The 18631-nt window shown below is 35.5% G+C and overlaps 1 protein-coding gene across 4 annotated transcripts in view; it reads right to left on the bottom strand.

The window, feature by feature from the left end:
* Positions 1–18631, bottom strand: part of LOC137249206 (zinc finger protein 3-like) — a 107301-nt gene that overhangs the window by 30949 nt on the left and 57721 nt on the right. The window contains exons 2-5 of one of the 4 annotated variants that reach the window (XR_010952289.1): positions 6721–6861; positions 6391–6644; positions 5072–5415; positions 2026–4659 (exon numbers count right to left, since the gene is read on the bottom strand). Coding sequence is in view for 2 of the 4 variants with exons in the window: in XM_067780512.1 (XP_067636613.1) it covers positions 5267–5415; positions 6391–6644; positions 6721–6861 (544 nt within the window). In the remaining 2 variants the exon portion in view is untranslated. The other 3 variants (XR_010952288.1, XM_067780513.1, XM_067780512.1) reach the window with 3 other exon arrangements.

The raw sequence follows: 18631 nt of genomic DNA, 5'->3' as shown, positions 1-18631 counted from the left end.
TTTTACTCCGAATGTATTTTTAAAAATTTCTAAAATAAAATAATTTCAATAGTTCCTGTGAACACCTAATACCTAATAATATGAGTTCTCTACAAAAGATTAATTCTTTTTCTTCTGAAAATTCGTTGAACATTTCAAAGCCAGATGTATTTTCTTACTTTGAAAAAGAGAAGTACAGTTATTCTTCAAGTCAAATAGCATTAATAGAGTTGCAGTGGTGAAAACTTATAACTATACAATGAAAAAATGTACACTCCACCATGGAATTTTGGTCGGAAGTCCGAGAACATAAAAATGCATTAAACGAACCCCCTTTTTTAGAACTCGTCGAATTAATATTTAGTTTTTTAGTATTACCACTCAGTAACGCGGAAGTTGAAAGAATTTTTGGTGGCATGAAAATTCTGAAAACTAAATTAAGGAACAAAATAAAAATTAAAATGCTTAATGCGCTGCTTAATATTAGATGCTCGTTAAAACGCTTATCTAAATGTTGTAATGACTTTGAAATTACCGATGATCTCATATCTATGGTAAATAGCCAAACTTTATACCCAGACTTAAGCTCTTCTGATTCTTCACACGGGGAATATTTTATATAAATAATTAGTTTGTTATATTTTTTTATGTATATACACATATGCAATAATTTATGCCTGATATGTTTTGAAACAGGAAGTTATGCTTAAGTTATATTTATAAGTTTTTATTTACAAATGTGTAAACTAAAATATAAAAAATTTTATGAATTAACCAAAAAATTTCTGGCCTTTTTTTAGCTTCTTTTTTTTTACTAAATTTAGCCTTTTCTAACCTTTTTTTTTGCCAATCTAGCTTCTTTTTTTTGCATCACCTGGCAACACTGCTGGCCTACTTATGGCTCTCGAAACGTTAGAAAGTACTTGGAGATTTTGTTAATTTTTTGAATTTTCATGGAATAAATACACTGTAAAAGTAAAATGGCTTTGATATCAAGTTATTTTTCGCAGATATATAGCCCGTTATTTTCTTTCTCTTTAAATCTGATCTATGTATATAAAACTGCGCGCGGCCCTTTGCCAATTTCGGTAATTTTTCCAGACTCATTCCCTAAGACAATGAAGTAGTGTACCAAGTTTTGTAAAGGCAACTTAAACCTTTTTTGAGTTATGACCAATAATATTTAAAAAAAATGCGGCGCTACGCCCCTTATTGAATATTTTAATTAGGTAAGTGTTTCAACCAACACATGAAATTTGGTTATTGTAGCTGCATCATTTACTGAATAATCACGTTTTTGAGGTTTTCTAAAATGTATATACATAAAAAGTGGGCGTGGGTATTGTCTGATGTCGCTCATTTTAAACAGCCGTGAGAGATGAGGAATCCACATATAAAATGTCAACAAGATATCTTAAAATTTACTCAAGTGATCGGGTTCACATGGCAAAAATATTTATTTTTCTCCCGGATCATTTTGATATATGGAAATCTATATTTATTCTCGGATATGGGATTAACCATGCTATTTTATATGAGACAAATTTCTTTCCACGTGGTAAATCCCATGCTCTCGTATTACGCATAGTGTTGAATAGCAGCAAATCTCGATTACAGATGTCGCCCGCTCATGCTATAATATTCGTAGGTGGCATTATATGACTAGCAAGAACTTTCGACTACCGAATGACAGATGTCGCCCGGTCATAACGCTGTTTATTGCCCGTCGTAGGTGGCGTCACAGCAGTGTTATTGGCGGCATTGTAGTGAAGTTTTGACTAACAGCAAAGACTTTAAATATAAGATGGTGCATTGTAGAGTTCTAAAACTTTGTGGAAATAGTAGGACGGCTGTAGGAGGAATTCACCATACCTTTTTCTATGCTGTCCACCTGATTTTTTAAGGCTGTATAACTCTGTAATTTATTTTGCTTTTGAAAATAAGGTGGCTGAAAAATATTGGCATAACAGCTTAAGTTAAATCAACATTTGAAAAGCGATTTGTAAAAAAAAGCTAATTTGTCTATTTGTTTCTTATTTGCTCGATATAGGGTGTGTTCGAGCTGCAGCAGTGTTACTTTTTATGACAGCGCATAACGTTCTTCAGCAACATTTGAGCAGATGTGGCAATTTCGCGCGTTTGTTGAACGAAATGATGACAAACTATTGATCATCGCTAGGAAATTAGCGACATTCCATCAACTAAGCAGCACTTTGGCAATACTGCTGTTATTATTTGGCTGCTCAAACATACCCATATTAATTGTGCATTAAATCTAAATTATAAAACTCAAAAACCACTCCGGTTGTTATGTCCGCAGCATTTATTTGGTTCAAAGTTACAGCCAATAAGAGCCAAAGCCATAATAATTTACATGGGTCATCAATTCTTTCTCTGATTCAAAAGCTGAACTACCAGCGCTACCGTCATCAGCTCAGTGTCATCATTGCCAGTAGCGCCAATAACACCAAACTCGTTCCTGACACACAAAAATCGTTTCACTCAATAGCGCAAGTGAAATGTACTCACTACTGAGTAGCTTCAAAAATTCGCTTGGAATCATTGCGTCAATGAGCTACCATTGAGCTGGCACCGGCATTGGCGCTGGCGCCATACAATTTACATCACTAAAATTGCGCGAATGCCCAGGCTTATTACTTTTTTATCCAGATGGTGAAAACGAAGCAGGGGCAAAACGTATGGTAAATTCCTGTTGCAGCGGCCCCACTTTGTGGCGAATGAACGACTCTACAATGCTCCCTCTTATTAATCTACTCTCTGGTTATGCCAATATTTTTCAGCCAGCTTATTTTCAAATAGGTCATTTTTCCAAAGGCAAAATAAATTACAGAGTTATACAGCCGTAAAAAGTCAGCTATGTTAAGGCGACAAAAGGTATGGTGAATTCCTCTTACAGCCGTCCTACAATTTCCACAAAGTTTTAGAACTCTACAATGCACCATCTTATATTTAAAGAGTCTTGAAGTGTTGAGAATTGATTTTATGTCGAAGATGAGTCTATAGTGGTACTGCTGTTAGTGGAGTCATTGCGCCACGGTATAACGAAACAGTGTGTTAACTTCAGTGACACCAGCCCCCAAATTCCAACTTTCGCTAAGCTAAAATTCCATCGCCAAAAATCTCTAAAAGAAAATCAAATGCGCAGAAAAGTGTGCAGCATTTAGTACCATGTAGTCATAAGTGATAACAGCCTAACTTCTATCACTTAGGTGGTATTTGCTATCGACCACATGGTACTAAATATTGCATGCTTTTCAGCGCACTTGATTTTGGGCAAAACGAAGTTTGCCGGGCTCAGCGAGTAACTAAATAAAAGTATGATATGATGTGTGACTGGGAACCATGCCCATAACCTGCAGCAATAAATTATCAATAGTTAAATATAGTTGACTACTTTACGGGATACCAGAGTATAACTCACTTTACGTTGACTTCTGACCACTGTGGAATTAAAAAGAAACTTAAACCGAAATTATTCAGTCAGAAAAAATTTTGAAATATGAGAAAAAATGTACATATCTTCTGACGCCAAATTTAAGATATTGTTTTGGGCTCTAGCAGTTTCTAAAAAAACTGCAAAAAAAAAAGCAAAAAGCAATAAACGTAACGTCTGGCGAACTGATTTCACGCAACCAGAATAAAAGCCACTTGAGGTTGGCTTTCAGCTGAATGTGATGTACTGAAGATCGGGAATATTTTTATTATAACAGTTATGTATTACAGATGGAAATAGGCTAACTTACTTTTTGGTTTAAATTAGTTGAATGGTAGTTAGCTGAAAAGTAATGCAGAAGAAGTAAACAGCTCTAATAGTTTTCGGTCATTGCCGAAGCATGATACAAATATAACAAGGTAAAACCGGTGAGAGCCGAAATGAGGTTTAAACATTTTTTTAATTTCTCGCCGCTCTCAGTTTTTAATTTTTTGTTTTGATTTCATGTTTTTCATAAAAAAAACCCTAACATCAAAATTTTTTCCTTCATTTAACTCTATTACATGAAACGTTTTTCCTTGCATGATGTAATAAACACCAGGTGGTATATGTAGTGACAGCTCATTTTGAAGACTCCCATACAAAGCGAATGATGAGAGAAAGGGGAAGAACAGAACAGGCCGTTTTCTGAAATCGAGCGATTTTTTATTCCAAATTTTCGCATGCGGCGCTTTTTTCGTTAAATCAAAAAATCTCTGTGCTTCTTTTCATTGCGTATCATTAAATATTTCGCCTGCGGCGCTTTTTTCGTTAATTGAAAAAATCTCTGCGCTTCTTTTCATTTCGTATCATAAAATATGATTATTTGGAATAAAAAAATTTTCGCATGCGGCGCTTTTTCGTTAAATGAAAAAATCTCTTTGATTCTTTTCATTTCGCATCATAAAGCATAAATTTTCGTCTGTAAGGTTTTTTTAAGTTTAAGGAATAGATTTTCGGCTGCGGCGCTTTGTTTCGATAATTTAAAAACTTATCTCCTTAAATATGTATATTAAATTGCAAATTCTTCAACAAAAGCAAAACCATAGGGCATGGATGTTTATCTGAATTTATGTCGAGCCGCCACCACCTTGCATTGTTCCGACTAGAGAAAAGCATAAGTAATTTCTATTGTTGCTGAGCTGGCATCACTATTCACCTCCATTCGTGTGTGCTCATGTGTTTAACTGCAACAAAGAAATAGGCGAGTCTTTTGATATTTCGGTTTCCTTAATAAGAATAAATAAGTGAAATTCAAAGTTATTTTTTCATTAATTCCTGTATATTAAATTACATTAATATACCAAATATCGGAATTGAGTTGATTCATGTGCCTACAGTAACGTAATTGTGCCGGAACAAAACGTTCCCAATGGAACAGTTTTTCGCGTATAACTTTTAAACGGTAAAAAAGTTAACTTCCGCTTTCGGATTCTTGATCTAGACGTGAATACGCGTCTACTGATACCTCACTCGAAAAAAGTTCCAATTTTAGGGTGGGCCCCTAATTTCGTACTTCGCACTACCATATCTCTACTGGTAGTTTATTACGTATTATGTATATATTGCAAATTTTGTTAAGCTTAAAACTGTAAGCACCTTTTTTAAGTGGTGGGGGTCTTTACCAGCAGCATAATTTCCATGTTGAGATTCCTGTGAACGTCTCAAGGGTCGGGTTATCTCGCTAGGTCACGTTCTCTTGCTAGGTTTGCAGCTTCGGCCGGGAAGTGTGGTTTGATTGCAGGTATTCTACCGTCGGATTGAATAGTGTCGAAGCTGAACTGATGGCTTTCTTTAACAAGATCTTAGCACATGTGATATACATAGGCTGCTGAATTTTATTCTTAAATCCAACTTGTATATGAGAAGCAACAGCAAATCATTCATGAGGGTTTTCAAATCATAGCACGTTCGACGAAGGCGACCTTGTGAATTGCCTAAATGTTCAAAATATTTTCATTATTTTGTGGCTGAAAACCATGGTTCAACTATATACAGGTTGGCTCATCTGTAAAGCAACAAAATATGTCTGTTCAAATTGTCAAAATCTGTGTATTGGTGTTGGTGCGAATGGTATGGAATGGAAACATAAAACTTAGCAGTTTTTGTATGTGCAAGTAAAATGTTGCCAATGTGTTGGTTTCATTTTGAGTTTGCGATCTCCTTTTGACAATCCCTTCGACCATGCAATGACATAAATAAAATCAGCTGATGAGATGAGCCAACCTGTACATAATTGAACCATGCTGAAAACTTAAAAAATAAAATCCAGTGCTTCCTATTTATAATTTTTCTAATATAAAAAAAATATCCGTCAAATAAACTTCAAGTGGATGCAGTGTAGGTTAAAATTGAGATTAAATAAATCTCAACATTTAAAGCTTGACATGGAGACGTAGTGAAAATGATATCGCATATTTGATTAGGTTTACTTTAAATAAAAATACCAACAGGACAATAATTATTTTTTATAGTTAAGCGCGGTATCCAGATCATAATGCACGAAAACCGCATCTTTAACGAACTTTTGTGAAGAAAATGGTAAATAAAAAAGAAAAATTGATATTTAAAAAAAAATTACTTCAAGCCATGCTGATCTTATGATTTGGGTCCGTATCGTATAATGCGATCACGTATTGAAAAAACGCTTTCACTCAAACAAGCTTTTCGTAAAAATTAGAATGAATTGTAATTAGTACACGTAGCCACTATTTAGCATATTTCCTTAATCCGATCCACCATTTAAGAGATGTTGCGATGCAAAAAATAGTTTTCGATCACGGATCATATAACACGATACCGACCCTGGACTCCGCGCTTTACGGAGAAATTAACCTTAATATAAGATCACCGTCTACGGAGTTTCTGAATGCCATTTTACCTATTTACTTTAAATTTAGCCTCTTCTTCCCTTAAAGCTGCCATATTTCGCTCACGCGTCTCTGGATCTTCGTCTTTATGCGTAGTTGAGTGTAACCGTAGCTCCGAAGCCAAACGAAAAGCTAAGGGACAAGATTCACATCTGTGCATATTATCACCAAGATGATTTACACGTAAATGCGTATTCATTCCACTTGTTGTTGCATAGCGCCGTTTGCAGTATTTGCATTTATATGGTTTTTCACCGGTATGAGTACGCATATGCTGCCTTTGGTTCGCAGCTTGTGCAAATCTATTTAATACAGGTAGAAAATAAAGTTATAATTTTGGTTAAATATATTAGGACGAGGATTTTTATTATAACTTACCGCTTTTCACAAAAATCACATTTAAGGGGCTTTTCGTCACTATGAATTAATTTATGTCTATTTAAGACCGATTTTGTTTTAAAATGTTTGCCACAAATATCGCATGGGTATTGTTCGTTCTTGTTACGTATGTTTTTGTGTCTGAAAAAACAAAAAACAAAAAAATCACTCAGGTAATAAGACAAACAAAAATAACAAGTTTATTTTTGATATTAAAAAGAAGCGAGGATTTGAATTTTTTAACTAAACTAACAATTATTTTACTACTAAAAAGTCGAGTATTTTCAAATTTAAACACGGTCTTACGATTTTTTAGTATTTTTAGGCTCGCTTGCAGAACGGCAAGTTATTTTTTTTAGCTCAGAGCTAATTTCAAAAATGTGTCAAAAATGTATGAGTTTAACCCCTCATGTTAGGTTAATTTTAAATTAAAAAACTTAACTTGCCGTTCTGCAAAAGAGCCTTAAAGAACATCTTCGGCTCATATCCAAACCCTCTCTCAGCAAAAAAGACCATTTTGACAGCTATATTGTGAGTTTCTAAATATATGAAGTACAGCAGTGAGTGATGAAAAATCGCTTTGTGTATTCAAATAAGTTGTGTGGTTTAAAATCAGTTTAATATATGTAGTTTATAAGTTGTAGTTTATTGATTTTATTTTATTTCTTTTTGTGACAAGAACAAATTTTAATTAGGTACATTCCATGGCTTAATTATATGGTTGGCTCATCTCATCAGCTGATTTAATTTATTTCATTGCATGGTCGATGGGATTGTCAAAAGGAGATGGCAAACTCAAAATGAAACCGACACAATAGCTGTGTTTTTTTTCTCATCTATATACGTTTACGCTTAAACTTTATATGGACTGCTAAGCGACAAACTTTAAATACACCTCTGAAATTGCTAAGTATAAAATTAGTAATACTAAATTTCAATACGCATTATACTCAGATGTAACTGAAATATGTGTCTATGTTTCACCCTCTCAGGGATGCACCTTAACGTTAAGCTAATCGTTTATCAAAAAATTTCCACCGTTTCCGTTGAAACACTTCGAAATATTATCGATAAAGAAATTATCAAGATAAATTGTATCTCGTTTTTAACCGAAACGAAAAGCTTTCGTTAACGTTAAAAACGTTAACGAAAACGTGATACTTTATGTTTGAATTGTGCTGGCAATGCTATAGCCATGGTGAAGCCGTAAGGTGGCAACAACGAGCGCACATACACACACAAACTCTATGTAATTTGTTTGTGTAATTCGTTGGTGGTAATGTCAAAAATACTCTGAGAAATGTTCGTACTGTCAAAATTCATGAGAAAAGTTGCAATCAGCTTGGCTAATGCTTTCACCTTTAATGACTCCGCCATCAATCAGCTTTGCCAGCATAGTTTGAAATTAATAATCAACATAAACGATTTGATTTCGTTTTGATATGGCAGAAAACGAAACGAAATCATTTCGTTAATTTGACGATCTTAACGTTAATAAACGAAACGAAATGACTTCGTTTCGTTTATTAACGTTGATTATCGTAACGAAATGATATCGTTTCGTTGGTTAAGCATGCCTGCACCCTCTGCACCAATTCTAAGTATTCTATGCGTGTCCCCTATTTACTTATCACAACTGCTTCAGCTATATGTTATAACAGAAATACAACAGAGGGTTATGTGCCCGGTGTGTGCACTGGTTGCACTATTTGCGCAGAGAACTGCGCTCAAATCAAAACGATTTTGATATTTACGCATGTCTGCAAATATTGCACATGCTTGTTTCTTCGTGTGTGGTGAATCTTACACAGTTTACCTGTGGTTACTGATAATGTAACATCAGAAATTATTGCTTAAAAATGTTAATATCGAAGGCGCAAGGACCATCTCTAGCTTGTAACAGGAATTCACATAAATTCAATAATAAATAATAATTTTTTATACAATTAGAACACATGTTTCATTTGTTGCGCTAGTTTAAAAATGAATATTGCGCCGTGCTGCAATGAGTTGAGCTGGTCTTGCAATTAAAATATATATTTTATAAATACAATGGAAAATAAACGCTTCTGTGCGAGTTTTTCGACTTATACCGTGAATTACCAGGACTGTGGAAAATAGTGATTTTTTATACAATTAGTGCCTTTTTAAACAATTAAAATACATGTTTCATTTGTTGCGCTACTTTAAAAATGAATATTGCGCAGTGTTCTTGAGCCGTGTATGTCAAAATTTTCATTTGCACAAATTTCGTCGTTTTATATTTGCGCATGGTTTTTGTGTCATGTATGGGCCGTATAAGTTTTATGTTTCCATTCCATACCATTCGCAGCAACACCAATACACAGATTTTGACAATTTCAACAGACATATTTTGTTATTGTACAGATGAGCCAACCATATAGTTGAACCATGGTACATTCGATTATTGAATGCAAAAACAAAAACATTTAAACAGCAATATAAGGCACTCTGATGTTTGGGAATGTACCTAGCCTTTTGTAGCAATATGGGAGTATTACATATATGCCTGAATGTCTATGATTTTTGCAAAAATTACATATGTAATTGATATTTTATATGAAAAATCAATTTCGACATTTTTTCCACATTTTTTTCGACATTTTATTTTTTAACATATTATTTTTCGCGCTTTTTGGTGTTCGAAATATTTTTTTCGACATTTTTAGATTCGACATTAAAATTTTCTACATATCGTACCAAACCCGCCCGATCCATCACAGAGCTAATCGTTGGAAGGCACTTTCCACGTTTGAAAATTGCAACGCCATCTGCGTAAGCCGTAAGCTTTACCGGTCCCCCATCGAATTACAATCCCCATTTTGATGTAATCCAAAACCGAAGACCTCATAGAGGATATGAAATGTCGGAGAGGATCCAACGAATGAATACCAAAAAAAATCAAAGTTGCTATAAAAAATGCAACAAATATAGTAGATTCTAATATGGCACATAGATTGGTCCAAATTAACCCGTCGGCTCCTCCACGGCGCTACGAAAAATCCACAAGCCGGACACGCCAATGATGCCCATAATTAATTTTAAATCGGCACCATGTTACAAACTGTCCAAATATTTAAAAACGATATTGAAAGATACTCTGGAGCTAAGGAACGAATATGCAATAGCTAACACAACAGAACTAATAGCGAGACCGTAGAGCTAACAAAGAACAGCAAATTGGTATCTTTTGACATAAAAGATTTATACCCATCAATACCACTATCGGAGACTTTGGACATAGTTAGCTCAACAATAGTTTATAATACAAAAAACAAAGTGAAAAGTATGCAAATCACAAATACGCTAAGAACCACTTTACGTCAAAGCTGTTTTCAATTCAACAATAAAATATATAGACAAACAAACGGTCTTGGAATGGGAAGCTCCACATCAACAATTCTTATGGAAGTGTTCATGCAAAATCTGGAAGAAAAGTACATACAGGAGCTGAAGTCCACATTAGGCGTGTCATTTTATGCTAGATACGTGGATGACATAATATGCGTTTTAACTACTAATAACGAAGAGCTTGTACTGGAGTACCTCAACAAGCAGCACGGAAATATAAAATTTACAATGGAAACCGAATAAGACGGAGGAATCAACTATCTAGACCTCACGATAACTATTGATAAAGAAGCCAAAAGATTTAACTATGACATATATAGACACCGGCACAATAATACATAATACCTCAAAACTTAACTACGTCTTCCAGAATCTAATAAATAATAACGTATTAGACTTATATATGGACGATATTATCATTCACGCAGAAACAGCTGATGATTGTCTTCGTAAGACAAAGCTGGTTTTGGCAACGGCAGCAGAACACGGTTTGAAAATCAAATGGCCAAAATGCCATTTTATGCAGGCATCTGTAAGTTTCCTGGGTCACTTTGTTAAAGATGGATGCGTGTGGCCAGGCAAAGAGAAAACGGATGCGGTTAATAAGTTTGCAATCCCAAAAAATGTTAAGGCCGTGCAGTCGTTTTTAGGCCTAACGGGATTTTTTCGAAAGTTCATTAAGGGATACTCACACATCGCCAGACCATTAACAAATCTACTACGTAAAGACTCTGTGTTTGCTATCGGTCCAGCTGAAGTCGAAGCTGTACAAACGCTGAAAAATTGTTTGACTAAAGAGCCAGTACTAAGGTTGTACAACAGAAATGCAAAGACTGAGGTACATACAGATGCGTCGAAGGATGGTTTCGGTGCAAAACTATTGCAATGGTATAGCGGCCAGCTATACCCAATGTACTTCTGGAGCAAAAAGTCAACGGAGGCAGAGGCGCGACAGCACAGTTATGTTTTGGAAGCGAAGGCGGTATACCTCGCTTTTAAAAAGTTTCGTCACTACCTGTTGGGCATTCATTTTAAGCTAGTGACTGATTGCGCGGCGTTCAAACAAACGTTAAGTAAAAAGGATGTACCCCGAGAAGTTGCCTCGTGGGTGGTTTATTTGCAAGACTTCGACTTTAGTGTAGAACACCGAACAGGCGAAAGGTTAAAGCACGTTGATTGCCTCAGTCGATACCCACAGCAGGTTATGATAGTAGCGTCGGAGTTGGCAGCTCGTATTAAAAAAGCACAGCAAGAGGATACAATGACTAAAGCAATCGTAGATCTACTTGATAGCCGACCATACGAAGCTTTTAAAATAAAAGGTGGTCTGTTATATAAAAATATTGAGGGTAACGATCTTTTGGTGGTTCCAAAGCAGTTGGAAAAAGAAATTATTGTCGATGCTCATAATGTTGGTCACTTTGCGGTGCAGAAAACTATGCATGCTATACAACAAAATTATTGGATACCACACCTGGAACAAAAAGTTACGCAGGTAATCAACAATTGTGTGAAATGTATCATTTATAATAAGAAGTTGGGTAAAAAAGAGGGTTATCTGCACGTAATTGATAAAGGTGACGAACCATTGCATACGTTGCATAGTGACCATCTGGGACCAATGGACGCTACCTCAAAGCAGTATAAATATATCTTGGCAATCGTCGACGCGTTTACCAAATTTGTGCGGCTGTACCCCACAAAGAGCACAGGTTGCGAAGAAGCGGTTCCGAAGCTGGAGTCATGGTCTGCGGTTTTTGGAAACCCCGCACGCATAGTTACCGATAGAGGTGCCGCGTTCACGGCACATATGTTTTCCGAGCACGTAAAGGAGAGGGGTATTGATCACATCTGGAGCACTACCGGAGTCCCACGTGGAAACGGACAGATCGAAAGAGTGAATCGAACGGTTATGTCGATTATTGCAAAGCTCTCGGCAGAAGAACCTGCAAAATGGTTCAAGTTAGTTCCAAAAGTGCAGCAAGCTATTAATTCACATACTCATGCGTCTACAAAGCGGCCGCCGTTTGAACTTATGTTTGGTGTCAAAATGAACCACACATGCAGTGATCAGATACAACTTTTACTCGAGCAGGAGCTATATGATGCATACGACGAAGGGCGGCACAATTTGTGGCAAGAGGCGAGGCACGAAATCGAGCGCGCTCAGAATCAATACAAAAAGCAGTTTGATAGCAAACGAAAGAAGGAATACGGGTACAAGATCGGCGATTTAGTAGCAATACGACGCACGCAGTTTGTAGCCGGACGAAAGCTGGCTAGCGAATATCTCGGCCCGTACGAAATCACACAAGTTAAACGAAATGACCGGTTCAACGTTAGAAAGGCGGCAGATGTAGAGGGGCCCTGTAATACGTCCACGAGTTGCGATAATATGAAACTTTGGAAGTATACAGTCAACAACGAAGAGCTTTTGTCATCTGAGGCAGATGACTAATCAGGGTGGCCGAATGTAAGTCGGGTGAGGAGGCACTGTGACAGCACGCATATACCAACACATATGGCAGCGCAAACGTAAAACACTCAAGGCGAATAACGAGCGCACAGCCTGAGTAAATTAGCTCGGAGAAAATCTAATAGCGAGCGGACAAGGCAGTCGTAATCAGCCGTCGACCAAAGCAGCCGTCGTTACTATAATTATTCGCTGTACCAACCTACTTTAATTGTAATCCACTTTAAACCATAACTTTAATTGTACTTATTTTTGAATACTCAACTTTGAATTGAATAATAAACGTTATTAATTGCATAACTTTACATTTCTGTCAAACCCAACAGCATAAAATGCAGCATTAAGGCACTTGGTACATAGACTTGAAAGAACACCTCTTACACAAGAGGCATATTATAGAAGTAATACATAACATTGCTGCAAATAACGGATATAAAAAAGCACTAGTAGATAAGCTCAGAAGGACGCATGGAGAACCAAAAAGAAATAATGAAAAGGAAAACAAGTAAGGAAGGCTAAGTTCGGGTGTAACCGAACATTACATACTCAGCTGAGAGCTTTGGAGACAAAATAAGGGAAAATCACCATTTAGCAAAATGAACCTAGGGCAACCCTGGAATGTGTTTGTATGACATGTGTATCAAATGAAAGGTGTTAATGATTATTTAAAACGTAGTGGGCCTTAGTTCTATAGGCGGACGCCTTTTCGAGATATCGCAATAAGGGTGGACCAGGGGTGACTCTAGAATGTGTTTGTACGATATGGGTATCAAATTAAAAGTATTAATGAGGGTTTTAAAAGGGAGTAGCCCTTAGTTGTATATGTGAAGGCGTTTTCGAGATATCGGCCAATATGTGGATCAGGGTGACCCAGAACATCTTCTGTCGGGTACCGCAAATTTATTTATATATGCCATACCACGAACAGTATTCCTGCCAAGATTCCAAGGGCTTTTGATTTCGCCCTGCAGAACTTTTTCATTTTCTTCTACTTAATATGGTAGGTGTCACACCCATTTTACAAAGTTTTTTCTAAAGTTATATTTTGCGTCAATAAACCAATCCAATTACCATGTTTCATCTCTTTTTTCATATTTGGTACATAATTATGGCATTTTTTTCATTTTTCGTAATTTTCGATATCGGAAGAGTGGGCGTGGTCATAGTCGAATTTTGGCCATATTTTATACCAAGATAAAGTGACTTCAGGTAAGTACGTGGACTAAGTTTAGTTAACATATATCGTTTTTTGCGCAAGTTATCGTGTTAACGGCCGAGCGGAAGAACAGACGGTCGACTGTGTAATAAAACGGGGCGTGGCTTCAACCGATTTCGCCCATTTTCACAGAAAACAGTTATCGTCATAGAATCTAAGCCCCTACACAAGGATTGGTAAATTTTTGTTGGACTTACGGCATTAAAAGTATTCTAGACGAATTAAATGAAAAAGGGCGGAGTTACGCCCATTTTGAAATTTTCTTTTATCTTTGTATTTTGTTGCACCATATCATTACTGGAGCCGAATGTTGACATACTTTACATTTATACTGTAAAGATATTAAATTTTTTGTTAAAATTTGACTTAAAAAAAAATTTTTTTTTTAAAGTAGGCGTGTTCGTCATCCGATTTCGCTAATTTTTATTAAGCACACATATAGTAATAGGAGTAACGCGCCTACCAAATTTCATCATGATATCTTCAACGACTGCCAAATTACAGCTTGCAAAACTTCTAAATTACCTTCTTTTAAAAGTGGGCGGTTCCACGCCCATTGTCCAAAATTTTACTAATTTTCTATTCTGCGTCATAAGCTCAACTCACCTACCAAGTTTCATCGCTTTATCCGTCTTTGGTAATGAATTATCACACTTTTTCGGTTTTTCGAAATTTTCGATATGGAAAAAGTGGGCGTAGTTGTAGTCCGATTTCGTTAATTTTAAATAGCGATCTGAGATGAGTACCCAGGAACCTACATACCAAATTTCACCAAGATATCTCAAAATTGAATCAAGTTATCGTGTTTACAGACGGACGGACGCACGGACGGACATGGCTAAATGAATTTCTTTTTTCATCCAGATTATTTTGATATATAGAAGTCTATATCTATCTCGATTAGTTTATGCCGTTACGGATTACCGTTATGCGAACAAAGTTAATATACTCTCAGCTGAGTATAATAATAACACCTGGACGACTATCACATATACTAGAAAAGCAACATATAAATTGGCGAACTATTTAAAAAACAAGTAAAGGTGTCTAAGTTCGGGTGTAACCGAACATTATATACTCAGCGTGAGCTTCAATTGCACATTTCATTTCAGATAAATTACTTTTCTACATAACGCGAGGCACCGCCCGTTTAAAAAAAATGTTTCCCCATTCCCTCTTACAATAAAACTTGATAAGTGAAATATCATTGATTCAAACTCATTTTTTTTAAGCTATAGGTTATTATTCTAGTCACCTTTTTAAACTTTTTAAACTTGTTTTATATCTAAGTTGCCGTGGTCTTTAACCGTTCCCGTCCATTTTTACTACAAATATTTTCTTCTATAAAGAAAATATGTGTACCCAATTTTGTTACGATATGTACATTTTTCTTCGAGTTGTGGCTCCCGAAACATTGAAAATAGCTCAGACAAAAGAGGGGCGGTGCCACACCCATTTTTTCAAATTTAAGTGTTTTCCAATTTAATGTTATAATTCAATTTAGAAAGTAAAATTCTATTGATACAAAGCTCTTTTTCGCTAAGATATAGCTTTTATTTTCGTCTACGACCCTTTTAAAATTTTTTTATATAAAAGTGGTCTTTAACCGATCTCGTCCATTTTTTCTAGAAATATTTCTTGCTATAAGGAAAATTTGCGTACCCAATTTTATTAAGATCCGTTAATTTTTCTTCGAGTTATGGCTCCCGAAACATAGAACGGTGCCACGCCCATTTTTTAAAATTTGAAGTTTTTCCTATTTATTGTTATAAATCCACTTGGGGAATGAAATACCATTGTTATAAAGCTCGTTTTTGCAAAGATATAGCTTATGCTATTCGTCCACGACCATTTTAAAAATCTTTTATATAAAAATGGGCGTGGTCCTTAATCGATTTCGTTAATTTTTCTTCAAAGTATTCCTTATAGTAAAGAAAAATTGATTTTTATCACAAGTGGGCGGTGCCGCGCCCATTTTAAAATCGTTTTTCAAATTTTTATCAAGTCTCAATATCAGTCCACATGTCAAACTTCAGCATTCTAGGTGTATTATTTACTAAATAATCAGGTTTTTTGTGTTTTCCAAAATGTTATATATGTATATAAAAAATGGTCGTGGTTATCATCCGATTTCGCTCATTTTCAATAGCAATCTATTCTGGGTCCAGATAAGCTCTTGTACCTAATTTGGTGAAGATATCTCAATATTAACTCAAGTTATCGTGTTAACGGACAGACGGACGGACGGAAATGGCTCAATCAAATTTTTTTTTCGATACTGATGATTTTGATATATGGAAGTCTATATCTATATCGATTCCTTTATACCTGTACAACCAACCGTTATCCAATCAAAGTTATTATACTCTGTGTGCAAAGCACGCTGAGTATAAAAAATACAAAACAGTGTTGAAAACATCGAACAATCTGGCGAAAACTAAGAACTAACACTAACTCAGAGGATCCGTTTAGCAGCCACGGCGTAGACAAGCTTACCTGCAGATGCCAACACAGTTACGTAGGATAAACAGGACGGCAAATAAAAACGAGGTTCAGAGAACATATTAAGATTACAACAAAAAACAGGAAATCTAAGCATTATACCAGAGTCGAACTTCGCGAATCATGGTCGAAAATTAATGTTCCCCAGCAAATATCAATGAAACATTTAGTTAGGGTTCTTCACATACAAGCAAAAGGCTGCCGTCTCAACGTACTCGAAAACATGGAAATCTACAAACAGAAAACATTCGACGGCAGAATAATAAACGAACAGATAAACACAATTTCTGACACAATCAGCCCAATTCTAAACACAAATTGCTTGCGAATTTTTTCCCTTCTCCCATTCCTCGTATTCTAAATAAAAATTCATTGTGAGTTTTTTCACTTCTCCCTTTCCTCCTATTCTGAACAATGTTCGAAAACGTGGAAAGCGGTTATGGGAGAAAAGTAGGTATTATGAATGTGAGTGAGAAGGAGATTTCTCTGCCATTTCTTAGGAGTTTTTTTCACTTGTTAAATTGAAGGGAATGCATCAAAATAGTTAAAGTAAATTGGTTATTTTAAAAAAGAACACTTATTTGTACAAATTTGTGTTGAAATATGAACATTCTACTACAATATTTTTTATTTTAAGTCGAAAGGTATATCATAAGCAATGGAAGAGGTCTTGGTATATTTGATGCAGCCATTCAGAAATTGTGCAAGGATTTTTTAAGAAGGCTTAAATCGATTTTAGCATATGACGAAAGACGAATTCAACTCGACTTGGCCGCCAGAAAATTGCTTTGGTGAATGGAAGCAGGCAACTCCAGCGGATTTGTGTTATTCCGCCGTGTTCTTCTTCTTATGCTCCTCCGTTGATGTCGCTGTGGCACCAATCAGTGTTGCCGTTTTTGGTTACTTGTAACCAAATTTCGTTACCGAAATTTCGTTTGGTTACGTGGTTACCGCTTGCCTATTTTGGTTACCGTTTAAATTTTCAACTTTGATACTTATAAATAATAGTTTCGAGCTTTATTTTGCAACAAGTAGCATGTAGTGATTTTGATATATTAAGGAAAATTTGATTTAAAATTCAATGGTGTAGCCTCTATGTAAAACGGCAACACTGCCATCTATAGATATTCGTTATCGCTCGATCGTTGCCAAATTCTTGTCATCGCTGGTTATTATCGGTTTGTTTGGGAAAAAGTTGCATGTTAAAAGAATGGGATTCACAATTCCAATTCATAGTGTACAAGTACAAGTGTGTTGACTTCTTTCTGACAGGCACTCGCTTAAGTGGACATAACGGGAAAATATGGGTTGCCATTGTTGTTTCGGTTGAAAACGGTCAATTAGGGTTCTGTGCAGAGACGTAAAAGATTGAAACAGGGATTATGTAGTCACAAAAGTGTTGCTCCTGTACCACAGCATTTTAATTTTATATCATGGCGAAAAGTGTTCAGTTCAGAGTTATTGATTTTCATTAAAGGTTTAATTTATTACGGAGGGTTACTCCTTTGTAAAAAGCAGAGAAAACGTAGTTTTTCAAATTATTGTGAAAAACTTTTTAATTTGAATTTCTGTACCCAAGTTCACTATGAAAACTGAAAAATGTACACTTATTGAAAACTCATTTGCACACACAATTTACACTTTGAATTTAATTGTGTTTTTATGCACAAAATTTTGAAACTAAAAACAAGATTTTCATTTGTCAGAAAAAATAAAGAAAAAACTGCCTAATGTCAAAAAACCCTATCGAAATACAAACTGGCTTGTTTGTTTTTAATGAACTACGTTGAATTTTTCTTGTATTTCGTTAGTTTTTTCAAATATAGTTCACATACTTTCACCAGTATTGAAACCTTATTGGCTCCCTCGACAAAAAATATAAGAGAAAATACAAGAAAAATACATAGAAAATAAAGTAGCGTCATATAGGAGTTTGATTTGTTTGCAATTACAGCACCATTATATTTGCAGGAGGCTTTCACAGCTACGAAAATTAAGGCGGATTTAAACAGACGCTTTGGTTGTGTTGCATTCATTAATTCATCTGTCGGGCGAAGTATCGAAAAATTTACATAAATGCTTTGGTTGCGTGCCTACGCTAAGCTTTATTTCAAAAAACTAACGAAATACAAGAAAAATACAACCTTTCATTAAAAACAAACGAGCCAGTTTGTTTTTCGATAGGTTTTTTTGACATTCGGCCCGTTTTTTCTTTATTTTTTTCAGACAAATGAAAGTTTTTTTTTTTAGTTTGAAAATTTGGTGCATAAAAACACAATTAGAATCAAGTTTGTTGTGAAAAAAGTGAACCATTAGAGAAAGAAATAATTTGCGCGTGTTATTTGCAT

Source organism: Eurosta solidaginis, chromosome 4 (assembly GCF_040869045.1).
Source record: "Eurosta solidaginis isolate ZX-2024a chromosome 4, ASM4086904v1, whole genome shotgun sequence".
Taxonomy (NCBI): Eukaryota; Metazoa; Arthropoda; class Insecta; order Diptera; family Tephritidae; genus Eurosta; species Eurosta solidaginis.
The sequence above is the reverse complement of the archived record's forward strand: the minus strand, read 5'-3'. Positions and strand labels throughout refer to the sequence as shown.